Below are 14,252 nucleotides of genomic sequence, written 5' to 3'. Positions count from 1 at the left end.
TTCAGTTTGTTATTCACTTCAAACGTATACACTTCTCTGCACACCTAATTAAATACTTCTATATGTGTCTGTTCGTTACACTCTATTAACTAGACCGCTATATTCACATTCAAGATATCCAACTGCTTGAATTGGGTGACTGACTGATTACCTCGTATTGCTTAGCTTTTGCCTTAGAACCATATGCCTTTTATTCCCCCATAATACCAACCTCTTACCTTACATTTGAACAAGTAAACACCTTTGCGAATCTCTCCCCTTTTATCGTTTATTTTTTTCCGTTTTTTGGTTCAATAGAAGCCCATTAATCTAAAGTCGATCCAGACCAGATATCCTGATGGCTTATTTGAAAATGGACTAATATAACGGTTTGTAATTGAGAGACTTTATGCCATAACAGACTAATACCATTAGTATCATTCTGCCATTTATTGACAGAAATGAGTGTTTCTGGGTAGTACATTTTAGGCAAATAAATATAGCCTGTTGGTTTACCTATTAGATATATAGTCACCCTACCGTCACTATATGGTATCTACTAAATTATCTCTTCCTCATTAATTGTTATATGTTGTGGGTACCACGCACACTGACCACCCCTGACCAGGATATCTCCCATAAAGGGGTTATTCAATATTTCTCCGTTGATCTATTCCATGCATCCACTACCCTCTCAGTAAAGTAATACTTCCTGATATTATTTTAAAACCTATGCCCCTCTATGGTCTACCCTTGAGAATGTTCACATCACTGCGCAGACTATGTAAGACAAGCTCTATGTGCTCTTTACAAATAGTAATTGTTTGCTGTGCTCAATAGAGCCACCGAAGGGCGAACAAACTGTAATACATATAGAAGGGAAATGGAAATAGGAACTATATGTGCATTATATTTCAGTGTCTTTAAGGTTTACAAAAATGGTGGCATTTGCAATTATTTTACATTTGAATCACCTTCTACACATAGGTTGCGGGGGAGGACAATTTCCTTTATCATTTGAAGGGTCTTTGGGATGTCCATTTATTTTTTTGCGGATTTTACAAGCCTCCACTCATCGGCTCAAGGGAGATCCGCGCCATGATCACCCCTTGTTATTTGTCTGGTCTTAGGGACCCCCACATTTTATTACTCATATATAGCCCGAGGAAAGAAGAGGGACCTGATCATAGGTGACTATTGTTATTAAGGGATATAGGATTTTTATTATTATTTAATTATTTATTTAACAGACTTTTTTTAATTTGAAGGTGATTTTTCACACGCTATACAAAGTCATCCAGCCTTAGTTTGCCATGTAAGCCATTTTTGTTTGCTTATTGCCTGTTCATTTTTTTTTTTTTGTAACTTTTACAGTTATCATGCATGCTCTCATGTATTTGATTTCCTCCTTTGTACTGGTGTACCAGTTCTTGATTCTACAATTAATCAAAATAGAGTGAATAAACGAGAATTGCAAGTATACAGTATACAGTGTATTTAGTCATTGTATTGGTGGGTGAAACTACTCACAGAGCATTTGTTAATCTGTAAGTCGAAATAAGTGCCCATCACTTGTACTGTGATCCACTAAACTTGGAAGTTAACCTACGCATTGTACATTTTGGGCTGAATTGCAGAAATGATTCTGTTATTTTTCTAATTCTGCTATTTCAGTCTAAAATTTGAAATTCCAATTCCATTTCTGGATTAAAGAATAACCCTAAGAGTGCATATTTTCTCATTTCTTATTCAATTTCATGAATGCTACATAACTATCCAATGTTTTTTTTTTATCTTTCCCGTTCTATTTTAGCGGTGGCTGCAGAGAAAGATGGAACACCAGTATTTAAATTTCCCCGGTGGAGAGTAAAAGGAAAATCTATCAAGGAAGTAGTAGATGCATATAAGTCTGTAGGAGCTGAGCTGAACGTTCTCCCTTTCTGCTCACAGTTTATTCCCATGGATGTCATTGACAACCCTAAACATGGCTCCATAATCTACCATCCTTCTATCCTCCCAAGACACAGAGGAGCATCTGCTATCAATTGGTGAGCTTTTCTTTTAATTTTTAAGTTTGCATCAAGGCCAGTGAGTACCTTCTGGCTCCTCTTAAAGGGACACTATAGTCACCAGAACAACTGCAGCTTATTGTATTTGTTCTGGTAAGTAGAATCAGTTATTTCATTTTTTTCTTGGCAGTAAACACAGCCTTTTCAGAGAAAATGCAGTGTTTACATTACAGCCTAGAGATAACTCCACTGGCCACTCCTCACATGGCTACTAGAGGTGCTTCCTGGGGCAGTGTTGCACACTCGTCTCTACCCTCATGAAGACACTGAACTTTCCTCATAGAGATGTATTGATTCAATTCATTTATATGAGGTGATGCTGACTGACCAGAGCTGTGTTTGATTTGTGCTGGCTCTGCCCATGATCTGTCTCCTTGACAGTCTCAGCCAATCCTATGTGAAAGCATTGTGATTGGCCCAGACCACCACTTCTGATTATATCAGCCAGGCAGGCAAATCAGGGGCAGAGTCAGCAGCTGCAGACTTAAACAAAAGTAAGATTTTACTATATTGAGGTAGGATGGTAGTTTTAGCACTATAGGGTCAGGAATACATGTTTGTGTTTCTGACCCTGTAGTGTTCCTTTAACTCTTGACTTGGAGATAGCCCTTCTTGTCACTGCAGTTATGTCACAGCTGTATTCCCAGACCCCAGATAAAAGACATAATAGGTCAGGAAACATTTAGAAAATTCCCCAGCAATCCATATTGAGTACTGAAAATCTTTTAATGGAAACTCTTTAAAGAGGACACATCACATACATAAACAGGTTTGCCGAGAATTGATACAACATATGTTTGTGCTAAGAACACAGGGGTTGTTGTAAAGAATGTTTGGGAAATAAACTACAACATTCTACTGAGCCCCTTATGTTCTATGTTGTAGCTCTCTCTCTCTCTCTCTCTCTCTCTCTCTCTCTCTTTCTATGTATGTTTGTTTATATTTATATATGTGACCCATAAATGATGTGAAATTAACTTATTTGCGGAGTTGTGGAGAAGCCATAATACATTCACAGTCAAGTAGTTTAGAAATATCTCCAGAACCCAAGGAAGGGATACCTTTCCCCCCAAAAACATGTCTTGTGTATATTTGTATTATTTAATGATATATTTAGGTTAGGGTTACTGTTAATGTAAGCATTTTTATAGTGTAGGGGTCACTTGTTAGTGTTACAGTAGTGTAGCAGTTAAAATGCTTAGCATAGTGAAATTTAAGGTTTACTTTCTAAGTTTCCAGTGCTGATTACTGCCATTAATGGGAGTTACAGTCCTATTTTAGCCGACACCATTAAATGGCAACAGCTGCCACTCTAGAGTGTAACTACCACTAATCTCGTGCGGACTGGGACATGAGTACCCCAGACTGCATGGAGGTGATCTGTGCATTATTACTCGTTCATTACAGGAAATAATTTCACCGATGACTTCATCAAACGTAAACGTAAACGTACCTGATTTTTAATTTCCTTAATTTTATTGTTGTGGTCTGAAATTAGTTTTTTTTGTCCTTATTTGCCGAGCCAGCTCAACATGTAATTAACGGTAATATACATTTTACACAATAAGTAATTAAACAGAATTATGGCATTCATTTGTGGCAAAGAAATTGTCAGTGAAGAAATGCAACTGCTACGGATAAAATTGTACATTTAATCTTATCTAAATGTATTATAAATTACATGCTTCTGTGTCCAGTGATTTTTAAAATTGCAAGGGAGGTTAAAACCATTAAACTACTAAACAGATTTAATATATATATACACACACAAAGTAAATTATGTTTTTGAATGGCTGCATGACTTTAAATTGAAAACCTGTGATGACATGCTATTTTAAAGCACCACTTTGCCAATCATTGACTTTTGTTGTGGGGGAAGTGTCAGTGTATCAATAAAGTACCCCACTTACCCCACATGACAGTCTTGTAACCTGTTGTCCAATTATTTGTGGACTCCACTAGGTGCCTTCTGACTGTATAGGCCTTAAAAATCTACCTGCCTCAAACCTGGCACAATCTGGACTGCAGGCGACTGTGCCCAAGGAGAAAAAAAAAATATTTCATAATATCAATTATTCATCCTTCATGGATCCACTGTTACATTCTGTCCTGCGCGTGTCAAATTGTATAATGTCCTTCCTTAGCAAAGATGTAAAGATGTCTCACAATAGGGAGCAGAGCTTTATTCAAAGTGTAGTAGAGTTAATTCAGGGGCATTGTATATGTATAGGCTGTGGATAGTTTGTCCTGGCTGTATATAATCTGTTCTATATATAGCGTGTGTGCCATGAGTGTAATGTGTGTATCAGCTGTGTAGCGTGCCAGCTTAGTGCAGGGGTAGGCAGCCTCCCTTCGGCACTACAGACTTTGTGGACTGCATCTCCCCTGAGGCTCTGCCAGTATCATGGCTGTAAGAGGATTATGGGATATGTAGTCCACAACACCTGGGTGCCAAAGGTCGTGTACCCCTGGTTACAGACTCAATGTAAAAGAGCTGTTTAAAGATAATTGTGTATAGTGCATCAGCTATACGTGTGCTAAGAGCCATGGAATTTTCCGGTTCGTAGATAATTTTCTTATACCAGTTTTATTTGCTGTGTGAATTTGAGTATTGCGCAAAAAGTGTTTTATTTAGAAGTCATTTACCTGGAAGTTTTTGTTTTGGTTTATCTATATTTTTACCAAGCTTACCCTGAGCTACACAGCAGATATTAGAAATTATTAAAGAAATGCTGCACTGGATGTTAAAAATTGTGTTTCTCTCTTTGAGCAGTAGATGTGTCTAATAGCCGCTCAGAGCTAGGAACACCGCAATTGACACTCGCCAACACAGCAGATAGCATGCACACATACTGCAGCTCTGACACTCCTATACAAACAGACGACAGAGTTGCAATTTCTTAAGCAATAACAGCTTAGCTCAGATAATAATGGATTTGGAAAAAATTTACAGTGTTGAATATCTTGGCTTAAAATTGACAATTTCAGTGTAACTGTTAGGAACTGTAATTGTTATGAGCTACAGTTTGCAATTTAGTTGTCCAGTTATGAGGAACATAAATATTCCATTATAACAATGCTAACATAATTGAATTTATTCACTGAAGTTAATGTAAATGTAGGCCATTACAGAATGCACCTTGGAAATCCCTTAGAATGCTTTGCATATCTCTCAATATTCGTAAATACCAGTGTGAGGGCATAACCTCAGGTAGTGTGTGTGTGTCATTAACACTATAATTTAAATGCTTCTTGCCAATCACTGTTGCAGCTGTCCCCAGTATTAATAGTTACATGGGTGCACATAAGGCTGTTTATAACACACTTAAACTTTTTATTTATTTATCTTCTACTAAATAAAGTAGAGTATTGTGGGTGTCAGAGATAAAATGCCAAGCACCCTAACAAATATTTACACTGTGATAATAAGAAGCTAAAATTAACATTCTAATAATTATGACTAGTTTCATAAAAAGAGAGAGTTGTAGATTTCCCCCCAAACCCCCCCTCGCACTGCAGCTGCTCTGAGCTCACTGCTTGCTGGCAGGCTAAATATTGCTAGGACATGCCTCCTATGGAAATTGTAAGCGGCTGTCCTGCCTCTCCTGGCCCCTGTCCATGGTACTGATACTTTGTGTTTGGTATTCAAATAAACACGTACAACGTATAGATTAGTTTAGTGGATTTATAAATTGGTTTCATATCCTAAGGTATACCTGTTCCTGAAACTTTTAGTTTGAGCAGGGAAATATTACATTGATATTACTTTAACAATTATTTTTTCTTACCTGACTTTCGTTGGTGCAATTAAAGAATAAATGCATAATCCTTAGTGATATTGGAAGCACAGTAACACTTTACATTTTTCCAGGGACACAACACATGTATCAGTCTTTTTGCCACTTTTTCTGACCGAAAAGTGTTATGTTTTTTTTTTTGCCACTGTAAATTTGAGTGTCTTTTTAAATGGAAATTTCTGCAAAAATAGTATTAAAGGATCACTATAGTGTCAGGAAAACAAAGGCATTTTCCTGACACTATATAACCCTTAGGTCCCCCTCCCTTGACGCCGAAGGGATTAAAATCCCTTGAGTTACTTACATTAATCCAGTGCCGGGCTCCCTCGGCGCTGGTGATCTCTTCTCCCCCACCAACGTCAGCCCCCAAGTGGAGCGGAATGCTTTCCTATGGACGTTCTGCATGCTGGATGCAATTTTCGCATCCAGCGTCGCAGAAGCGCCTCTAGCAGCTGTTAGGAAGACAGCCAGTAGAGGCTGGATTAACCCTGCAATGTAAACACAGCAGTTTCTCCGAAACTGCTGTGTTTACATCTGCAGGGTTAAAACCTGGGGGACCTGGCACTCAGACCACTTCATTGAGCTGAAGTGGTCTGGATGACTATAGTGTCCCTTTAATTTATAAATACAATAAAACTGTATGGTAAGGTATGTCTTTTTGCTGATACTAAGATATGTAACAGGGTTGGTTGATGTTCTAGGAGGTATAAGCCAAATGGTAAATAATTAATGTAAACTAGAAAAATGGTCAGAGTTGTGGCAACTGACATTTAATGTGGATAAGTGCAAGATAATGCATCTTGGACGTAAAATCCCAAGGACAGAGTACAGAATATTTGATAGAGTCCTAACCTCAACATCTGAGGAAAGGGATTTAGGGGTGATTATTTCTGATGACTTAAAGGTAGGCAGACAATGTAATAGAGCAGCAGGAAATGCTAGCAGAATGCTTGGTTGTATAGGGAGAGGTATTAGCAGTAGAAAGAAGGAAGTGCTCATGCCATTGTACAGAACACTGGTGAGACCTCACTTGGAGTATTGTACGCAGTACTGGAGACCATATCTTCAGAAGGATATTGATACCTTAGAGAGGGATCAGAGAAGGGCTTCTAAACTGGTTCATGGATTGCAGGATAAAACTTACCAGGAAAGGTTAAAGGAACTTAACATGTATAGCTTGGAGGAAAGACGAGACGGGGGGATATGATAGAAACATTTAAATACATAAAGGGAATCAACAAAGTGAAGGAGGAGACTATATTTAAAAGAAGAAAAATAAAAATGTTTAATTGTGCTCCCAACTTCAATTTAGATCAAAGTAATAACAATAGATTGGGATCCTAAAGTTAGAACTGCTAAGAATTTCAGTGAATTCCTGGCTAAAAATCCATTTTATGACTGTTGGAGGACTGTTAATCCAGGGTTGAGGGACTATACATATTTTTGTGTACACTCTGTGTAGCGTGGCCAAGCAGAGCAGTGCGCACTGCGATACAGGAACTTATGTTTCCTGTATCCAGCCGGACTGAAAGGAAGTGCTCACTGAAAGAGCACTTCCGGTCAGTCCGACCGGGTACAGGAGACTGAATCTCTTGTACCGCGGTGCGCACTGCTCCGCTCAGCCACGCTACTAGGAGACACACTGAGGAGCGTGGACCAAGGAGGGGAGATGCACACTGGGGACCAAGGAGGGGAGAGAGGGGCACTAAGGGACGAGGAGGGTACACTATGGGACGGTGGGGGTGGTAAGGAACACTGGGGGGGTTGGAAAGGAACACTATGGGACAGGGGGGTGGTAAGGAACACTAAGGTACAAGGGAGGGAAGGGAAAAGGAACACTGGGGTGGAGGGGGGGGACCACTAAAAGAGAAGGGAGAGGAACATTACGGGGAATGGGGGGGCACAAAGAGAAAGGTAAGTGGGGGCACTAAGAGACAGGTACAGGGTGGGGGGAAGTTCCTACCGCACATATTTACACACAAACACACTGCATCCACTACACAAACACGCACACACACTGCATCCACCACCCACATTGCATCCACTACCCATACTGCATCCACTACACACACTGTATCCGCTACATCTACTACCCACACTGCATCCACTACACCAAGCATGTCAAACTCAGTCTAGCACAGGACAAATAAAGGTTTTAAGTTTGTGTGGGCCGCAAAAAACCCCAAAACTTAAATTTTCATAGAAATGTAGGTATATACCAAATGGCACCGTCCGCACCCTGTGCCAAAGTGGATCCTCCCGCTACTTCTTGAAACCCTGTGAAGGTGGCGCTTGTCGACGTCACGTCAGAATGTGATGTGGCGTTGCGTGCCTCTGTGCACCTCCAGGTACTCCACTGTCCAGTCGCAACACTGACTGACACACACTCACTTACACAGACACACTCACTGACAGACACACACACACACACACACACTCACTGACACACACAGACAGACACACACACAGACACACACTGACACAGGCAGACACACTAACTGACAGACACAAACACACACACACACACACACTGGCAAACACACAGACAGACACACACACACTCACATTTACACATTCTTGCACACACTCACATAATTTCCTGGGGTCCAGTGGGGATCTTCTATCTGGAGCTCAGTCTTCCTGCTCCCTCGCGCGCAGTTTAGTGATGCCGGGTGCCGGAATGTGAGGTCATATTCCGGCACCCTGTATCACTTAAGACGTTGCCGCCAGGGACCTCTCCTCCCCGGCCGGATAAGGTTTAGCAGAGTAGGCACCTGCAACGTGGAGAAAGCAGGTGCCTACTCTGCTTTAACACAAAGCATGTACTCGCGGCTCGCCGGGCCGCAAAGAGGTCCATTTACATGCTTGCACTACACAAACAAATACATCGCATCCACTACACAAACACGCGTACACTGCATTTACTAATCAAATACTCTCACTGCATCCGTTATACACATATAAATATTCTAAAAACATAAATAAAATCTGACTGTCATGTATATTTTGTGCATTTACAACTTAATAAAAAAAAAAAAAGATTTGCACAAAAAAAAATATACAGTAAATGTACAGAATATCGGTAAACTATCGGCCTGAAAGTTCACAGATTATCGGTATTGGCTCTAGAAAATCAATATAGGTCGATCCCTACTTTTGATGTGATTAGACTGGAATAATGCTTTAATATCTGTTGTATTGTCAACCGATGTTTTATACAAAAAAAACCTAGTGATAAATTAATATTTTCTGTATATAGCCATAAATCAGATTTCTTTTTGTGGACCACTGTGCAGATGTTTTTGTGCTGTTCAGCTTACTCTCTTTATGCACTGTTTGGCACGTTGCATTTGGGAACATTTAACCATGTGAGAAACATTCATGTGAAAAGCTTAATTAATGCTGGCTTCACATAATGTCATAATTAGGACTACTATGTAATCTATTTTGCTAATTTTTAGGAATCTGCCTCCACATCGTCTGTAAATGGATATGATTTGTGTTTCCTATTATTATCAATGGCGCAATTGGATGATAACATTTCTTATAGTAATGGGTCATGTATTTAATATTCATTCATTGCCTATTCAGAAAACCTAGCTAGTATATACATAATACGATAAATGCTACATCATGCTTTAAACCGTGTGTGATTTAATATACTGTATATGGAGAGATTGGGAGTTGTTTACTTAACACCTGTTGTGCTATTCATAGATTTACTAATTTTGTAGCTAGAGTCGGGCAATAGTCTAGTAAGCCTTTTGCATGTATTATATATTTACACACATACAATGTATAGATTACATGACTGGCAGAACATGTTATAGAATTCCATGCTGCACTGATGATAAAGACGCCCGTTCAGTTATTCCCCATAATGAATTGATGGATACGTATGCACAGATCACCTCCATGCAGTCTCGGGGCCCTAATCCCAGGCAGAATTGGAGTATATAATAAAATATACCATTATTTTTTTTATTGTATATCCAAGTGCTACCCCAAAAGTAAAGTTCTCCCCTTAAAGGAACACTATAGTGTTATGAATACAAACGTGTATTCATAACTCTATAAAGGCCTGCTACCTATCTATGTGTCTTCCCGACAGGTAAGTGTTTGAAAGGTGAGTGTTACTTAACTTTAGGCCCATGCCATGCTGCCCTCCTTAATGCCGCTCCTCCTCATTGGCAGAGATAATTAATATTGATGATCTCAGCCAATCCAATGCTACCCCTTGACGAACCATTGGGAGGCTAGTGCACATGTGCAGCAAAACACTGTGCTACACCAGTGAAAGGCAGTATTTCAAATATATGTGCGTTTAGCTCAGTTGTAGCATAGGAAGCACCTCTAGTGGCTATCAGGAAGACAGCCAGTAGAGGCACGGTAAACCAGCAATAGCTTAAACAGACAGGGAAAGTGCACCGTGAACACTTCTTTGAGATGAAGTGGTCTGGGTGTATCTGGTGTCTCTTTAACTTCTACTATTCTAACAAACTACCCAACACATTAAAGGGATCCTCTAAGCACTAAAACAACTTTAGCTAAAGCCGTTTTTCTGTATAGTTCATGCCCTGGCAGTATTTCTGGTCAGTTCTCTGCAATTTAGAAGTTAATTTATTTAGAATTCACTTTTGTTTCTCTTGATTCAGCCCTATTCATACCTCTCCTGACTCACACATTCTACATGACAAAAATGTTTACTTAAGTTCTTATCTTGTACTCTGTTAAAGGAACGGCCTATTGATTAAAATAAATAAATACAATTTGTAGATAATTACCCAAAGAACACATGCATGTATTTTTATTCCTTTGCAGGGTGCATGCACAGACTTTCCCCAGACACAGACGTTTAGTGAATGCGCCAATCATCACTTTCTCATTAAGAAGCGCAAATGCCAAATGAGAAGCGCAAATGAGCTGTAGTACACACCTGCTTCTTCTGTTAGCTCTGTGCATGAAAGCCTCCTTAGCTGTGTGAGTGACATCCAGGGAGTGTTTTTGCCCCAAATGTTAAAGTGCCGAACGCTATTGAAATCGACCCTTTTCCAAACTGCCCATATCTGACAGATTCCAGACACATTAAGCAAGCTGAAGTGGAAAGCAATGGGCTTTTAGCTCAATAAATAACTTGTGCAGTGCTGCAAGTACAGGCAGGGAAGGAGTTAAGAGAAGCTAGTTCTAAACATTTTGCTGGAATGAACTTTATGATTAATTTAATGCATTTAATTAGACTCAGGTTTAGCGGCTGGCACTATAGAACGTTAAAGGGCTCTTAGCTGATTTGCAAAGTTAAAGGAAACGTATGTGCAAATAAGTTTGTAAAATTATCTTACTGAACTAGTTCCAAGAATGTTAAGCAATATATTTTCTGTGTTCGATGACAAGTCAGATTTTTTTTTCCATTTCCGTATTTTACTTGTGTACTTTCCTAAATTACATTGTCTGCTTGTCGCTATTGATCTCAGCCTGTTGAAGCTACACGTACACTTGAAGCTCATCTACTTGAGCTTCAGGGCCATCTTTTTCGCTTCCCTATTTCCCCCATGTGCTAGTCTGTCATTTTCTTCTTTCTCCCATTCTTTTTTTTTTTTTTGTTCAGTATCTTTCTATCCATTTCCAAACAAAATATAGCAAACTCCCCAGATAAAACAGGGGGGTGCAGCCTGAAATATATGTGAAGATAAGGCGCACTAAATACCACACCGATAGATTACTGCTTAAATACGGTAGTGTACAAATAATTCCTAAATAAAATATGACTTAACGGGTTAAGTCCTAGACCTCACCTGGGAGGTCCACGGGTAACTTGGTCAACTTGATTGGCCAATTTTGAATTTTTCTATCTCTTACTATCCATTTGCCCAACTCTCTGTCTTTAAACTTTTGGTCTGTTTCTTTCCCAGTTTGTCATTTGTAACCTAACTAGCATATCTCACTGTCTTTCCACCATTTTGTAAATGCATGTGGGGGAGGGTATGTGCCCTGTGTGGTGTTTATGATTTGTAACCTTTTTAAAAAAAATAAATAAATACGGTAGTTGGCATGCTAATTTTCATAATTGGTTATATATACCTGACATCACAGGACACAATGCCACCTGATATTACATAACATCTCAGGGAGTCGCATACAAGGAACAAAAAAACATTCAGAAGGGTAAAATTCCCTAAATCACTAATAAATTACTTACAATGTGTGTACTATGTCTGACTGCGCGTGAATGTGTAATAGTGTGAATACTGTCAGAATTAGTGTGTGTATAACAGTGTTTGCATAGTGTTGTCATAGTGTGAGTGTGATTGTGTGTATACTATGTCTAAGTGTGTGTATAACAGTGTGCATAGTGTTGTCATAGTGTGTGTGTGATTGTGAATACTATGCCTGTGTGTGTATAGCAGTGTTTGCACACTGTGTCTGAGTGTGCATGTCCATGTGTGCATACTGTGAGCGTGTGTAGCACTGTGTGTGTGTATATAGTAATGTGTGTACCTGCCATGTATAATTGAGAGAGTCAGAAGAGAAATTTAGTAAAACGGAACGGTAAGTGGGGAAAAGTGCAACAAACCGTGCAGGCTAGCCACTCAATAAAGGGATCACTCCCAAATCCCACAATCACAAAAAAAAATGCAAAGAGTATACTAAAGTACAAGTGAGGGCGCCACTATCACATTTGTTATAGTGGCGCCCTCACTTGTATATTAGCATTCTCTTTGCATTTTTTTGAGGAGAGAAATTTAGCCAGATTATCCACCTTTGAATCCCATCAGAGAAAAAAATCCCTGTAAATTTCCAGTATTTTTGCTATACTAGCACTGGCTATACAGCCTAAAACACCCGTAAAATACAGGCCAAATGGCAACCCTAGCTGATGTTAAAGGCAGGGCCGATCCTAGGGTCACTGATGCCTGGGTGGTGAGGATAGGGCTGCAATGGGTAGTTGAAGATGCAGTGGGAATAAGGGACTATAGTAGGGGGTTGAGAGCTGTAGTAGGGAGAGGGACTGCAGTGGGGGAATAGGGGCTGTTGTTTGGTTAAATGCATTGTAGTGGGGGAGGGGGGGATTAGGTGTTGAAGTAGTGTGATGGCTGCAATTGGGGAAAGAAGCTGTAGTTTGGGGGGATATAGGCTGTAATTGTGAGTTAGGAGCTTTAGTAGTGGATAGGTGCTGCAATGGGGGTATATGGGCTGTAGCAGTGCACAGGAACTGCAATCGGGGAGTAGAGGCTGTAGTAGGTGGGTTAGTTGCTGTAGTAGGTCTTGGGGGCTGTAGTAGGGCATACAGGCTGCAATTGGGGGACAGGGAGTAAGGGTAGTAGTTACGGCACATGGACTGCAATTTGTAGGTTAGGGGCTGCAAATTAGGGTTAGGGGCTGTAGGGAGTTAGGGGCTGCAGTAGGACATAGGGGCTGCAATTAGGGGACAGGGAGTAAGGGCAGTAATTACGGCATATGGACTGCAATTTGAGGTTAGGGGCTGCAATTTAGGGTTAGGGGCTGCAGTAAGGCATAGGTGCTGCAATTAGGGGTAGCGAGGAACCGCACTATTTAGGGCATAAGGACTGCAATTTGAGTTAAGGGGCTGTAATAGGAGGTTAGGGGCTGTAGTAGAACATAGGGGCTGCAATTGGGGGAAATAGGAGCAGAAGAAAAAAATACTAGTTTATTCCCCCCTCCCCAAGACTTACCTTGGGACAGGAAGGGGGAATCCTGTGGTCTGGTGGGAGATGTGCTGCTTTGTCTGCTCTGACCAGTGTTTGCGTTGTCCCAGGTGCCGAGTGTGTCGCGGCATTAACAGGTGTATAACATATCTAAAATAAATACATTTAGGTTATTTTATCTGTAACACTTGACTTCACTTTTTTCTCTGTTGGTTGTTAGCTAACAACCAACATATTAAATGTAGGCCAACACAGCTTAGCTGTAAATATCTCTCTAACTCAGAGTTTAATGTTTTGGACTATGTAGCATTGCCTACTCCAATTCCAACTCCCTATTTAACTCCCTATTCCCAGTCCTTCTGTGTTTACTGTATTTATTATAATTAATTTCCAGGACTTTAATTCACGGAGATAAGAAAGCTGGATTTTCTGTTTTTTGGGCTGATGAAGGTCTGGACACTGGGCCAATACTACTGCAGCGAGACTGTGAAGTAGAACCCAATGATACAGTAGATACACTCTACAATCGCTTTCTGTTTCCCGAGGGGATCAAAGCCATGGTGAGTTGTACATCATACTGCTAAATAATCAGCAGTTCATAGTCTAGCTAGCTCGTGGGATAGATGAACAGGGAACCCCATGCTGTTTGGATGTTGGTAAAACCACTGATGGGAAAATTCTTGAGGTTTTCTGAGTAGTTTGGTCGCAGGGCCATGGCCTACTTGATGAAATAGTGAAATAAC

General features: G+C 40.2%; 1 protein-coding gene across 1 annotated transcript in view; it reads left to right on the top strand.

The window, feature by feature from the left end:
* Positions 1-14,252, top strand: part of ALDH1L2 (aldehyde dehydrogenase 1 family member L2) — a 75,367-nt gene that overhangs the window by 16,146 nt on the left and 44,969 nt on the right. The window contains exons 3-4 of the mRNA XM_063447222.1: positions 1,793-2,027; positions 13,904-14,069. Coding sequence (XP_063303292.1) covers positions 1,793-2,027; positions 13,904-14,069 — 401 coding nt within the window. The remainder of the gene's footprint in view (positions 1-1,792; positions 2,028-13,903; positions 14,070-14,252) is intronic.

This window comes from Pelobates fuscus, chromosome 3 (assembly GCF_036172605.1).
Source record: "Pelobates fuscus isolate aPelFus1 chromosome 3, aPelFus1.pri, whole genome shotgun sequence".
Taxonomy (NCBI): Eukaryota; Metazoa; Chordata; class Amphibia; order Anura; family Pelobatidae; genus Pelobates; species Pelobates fuscus.
The sequence above is the reverse complement of the archived record's forward strand: the minus strand, read 5'-3'. Positions and strand labels throughout refer to the sequence as shown.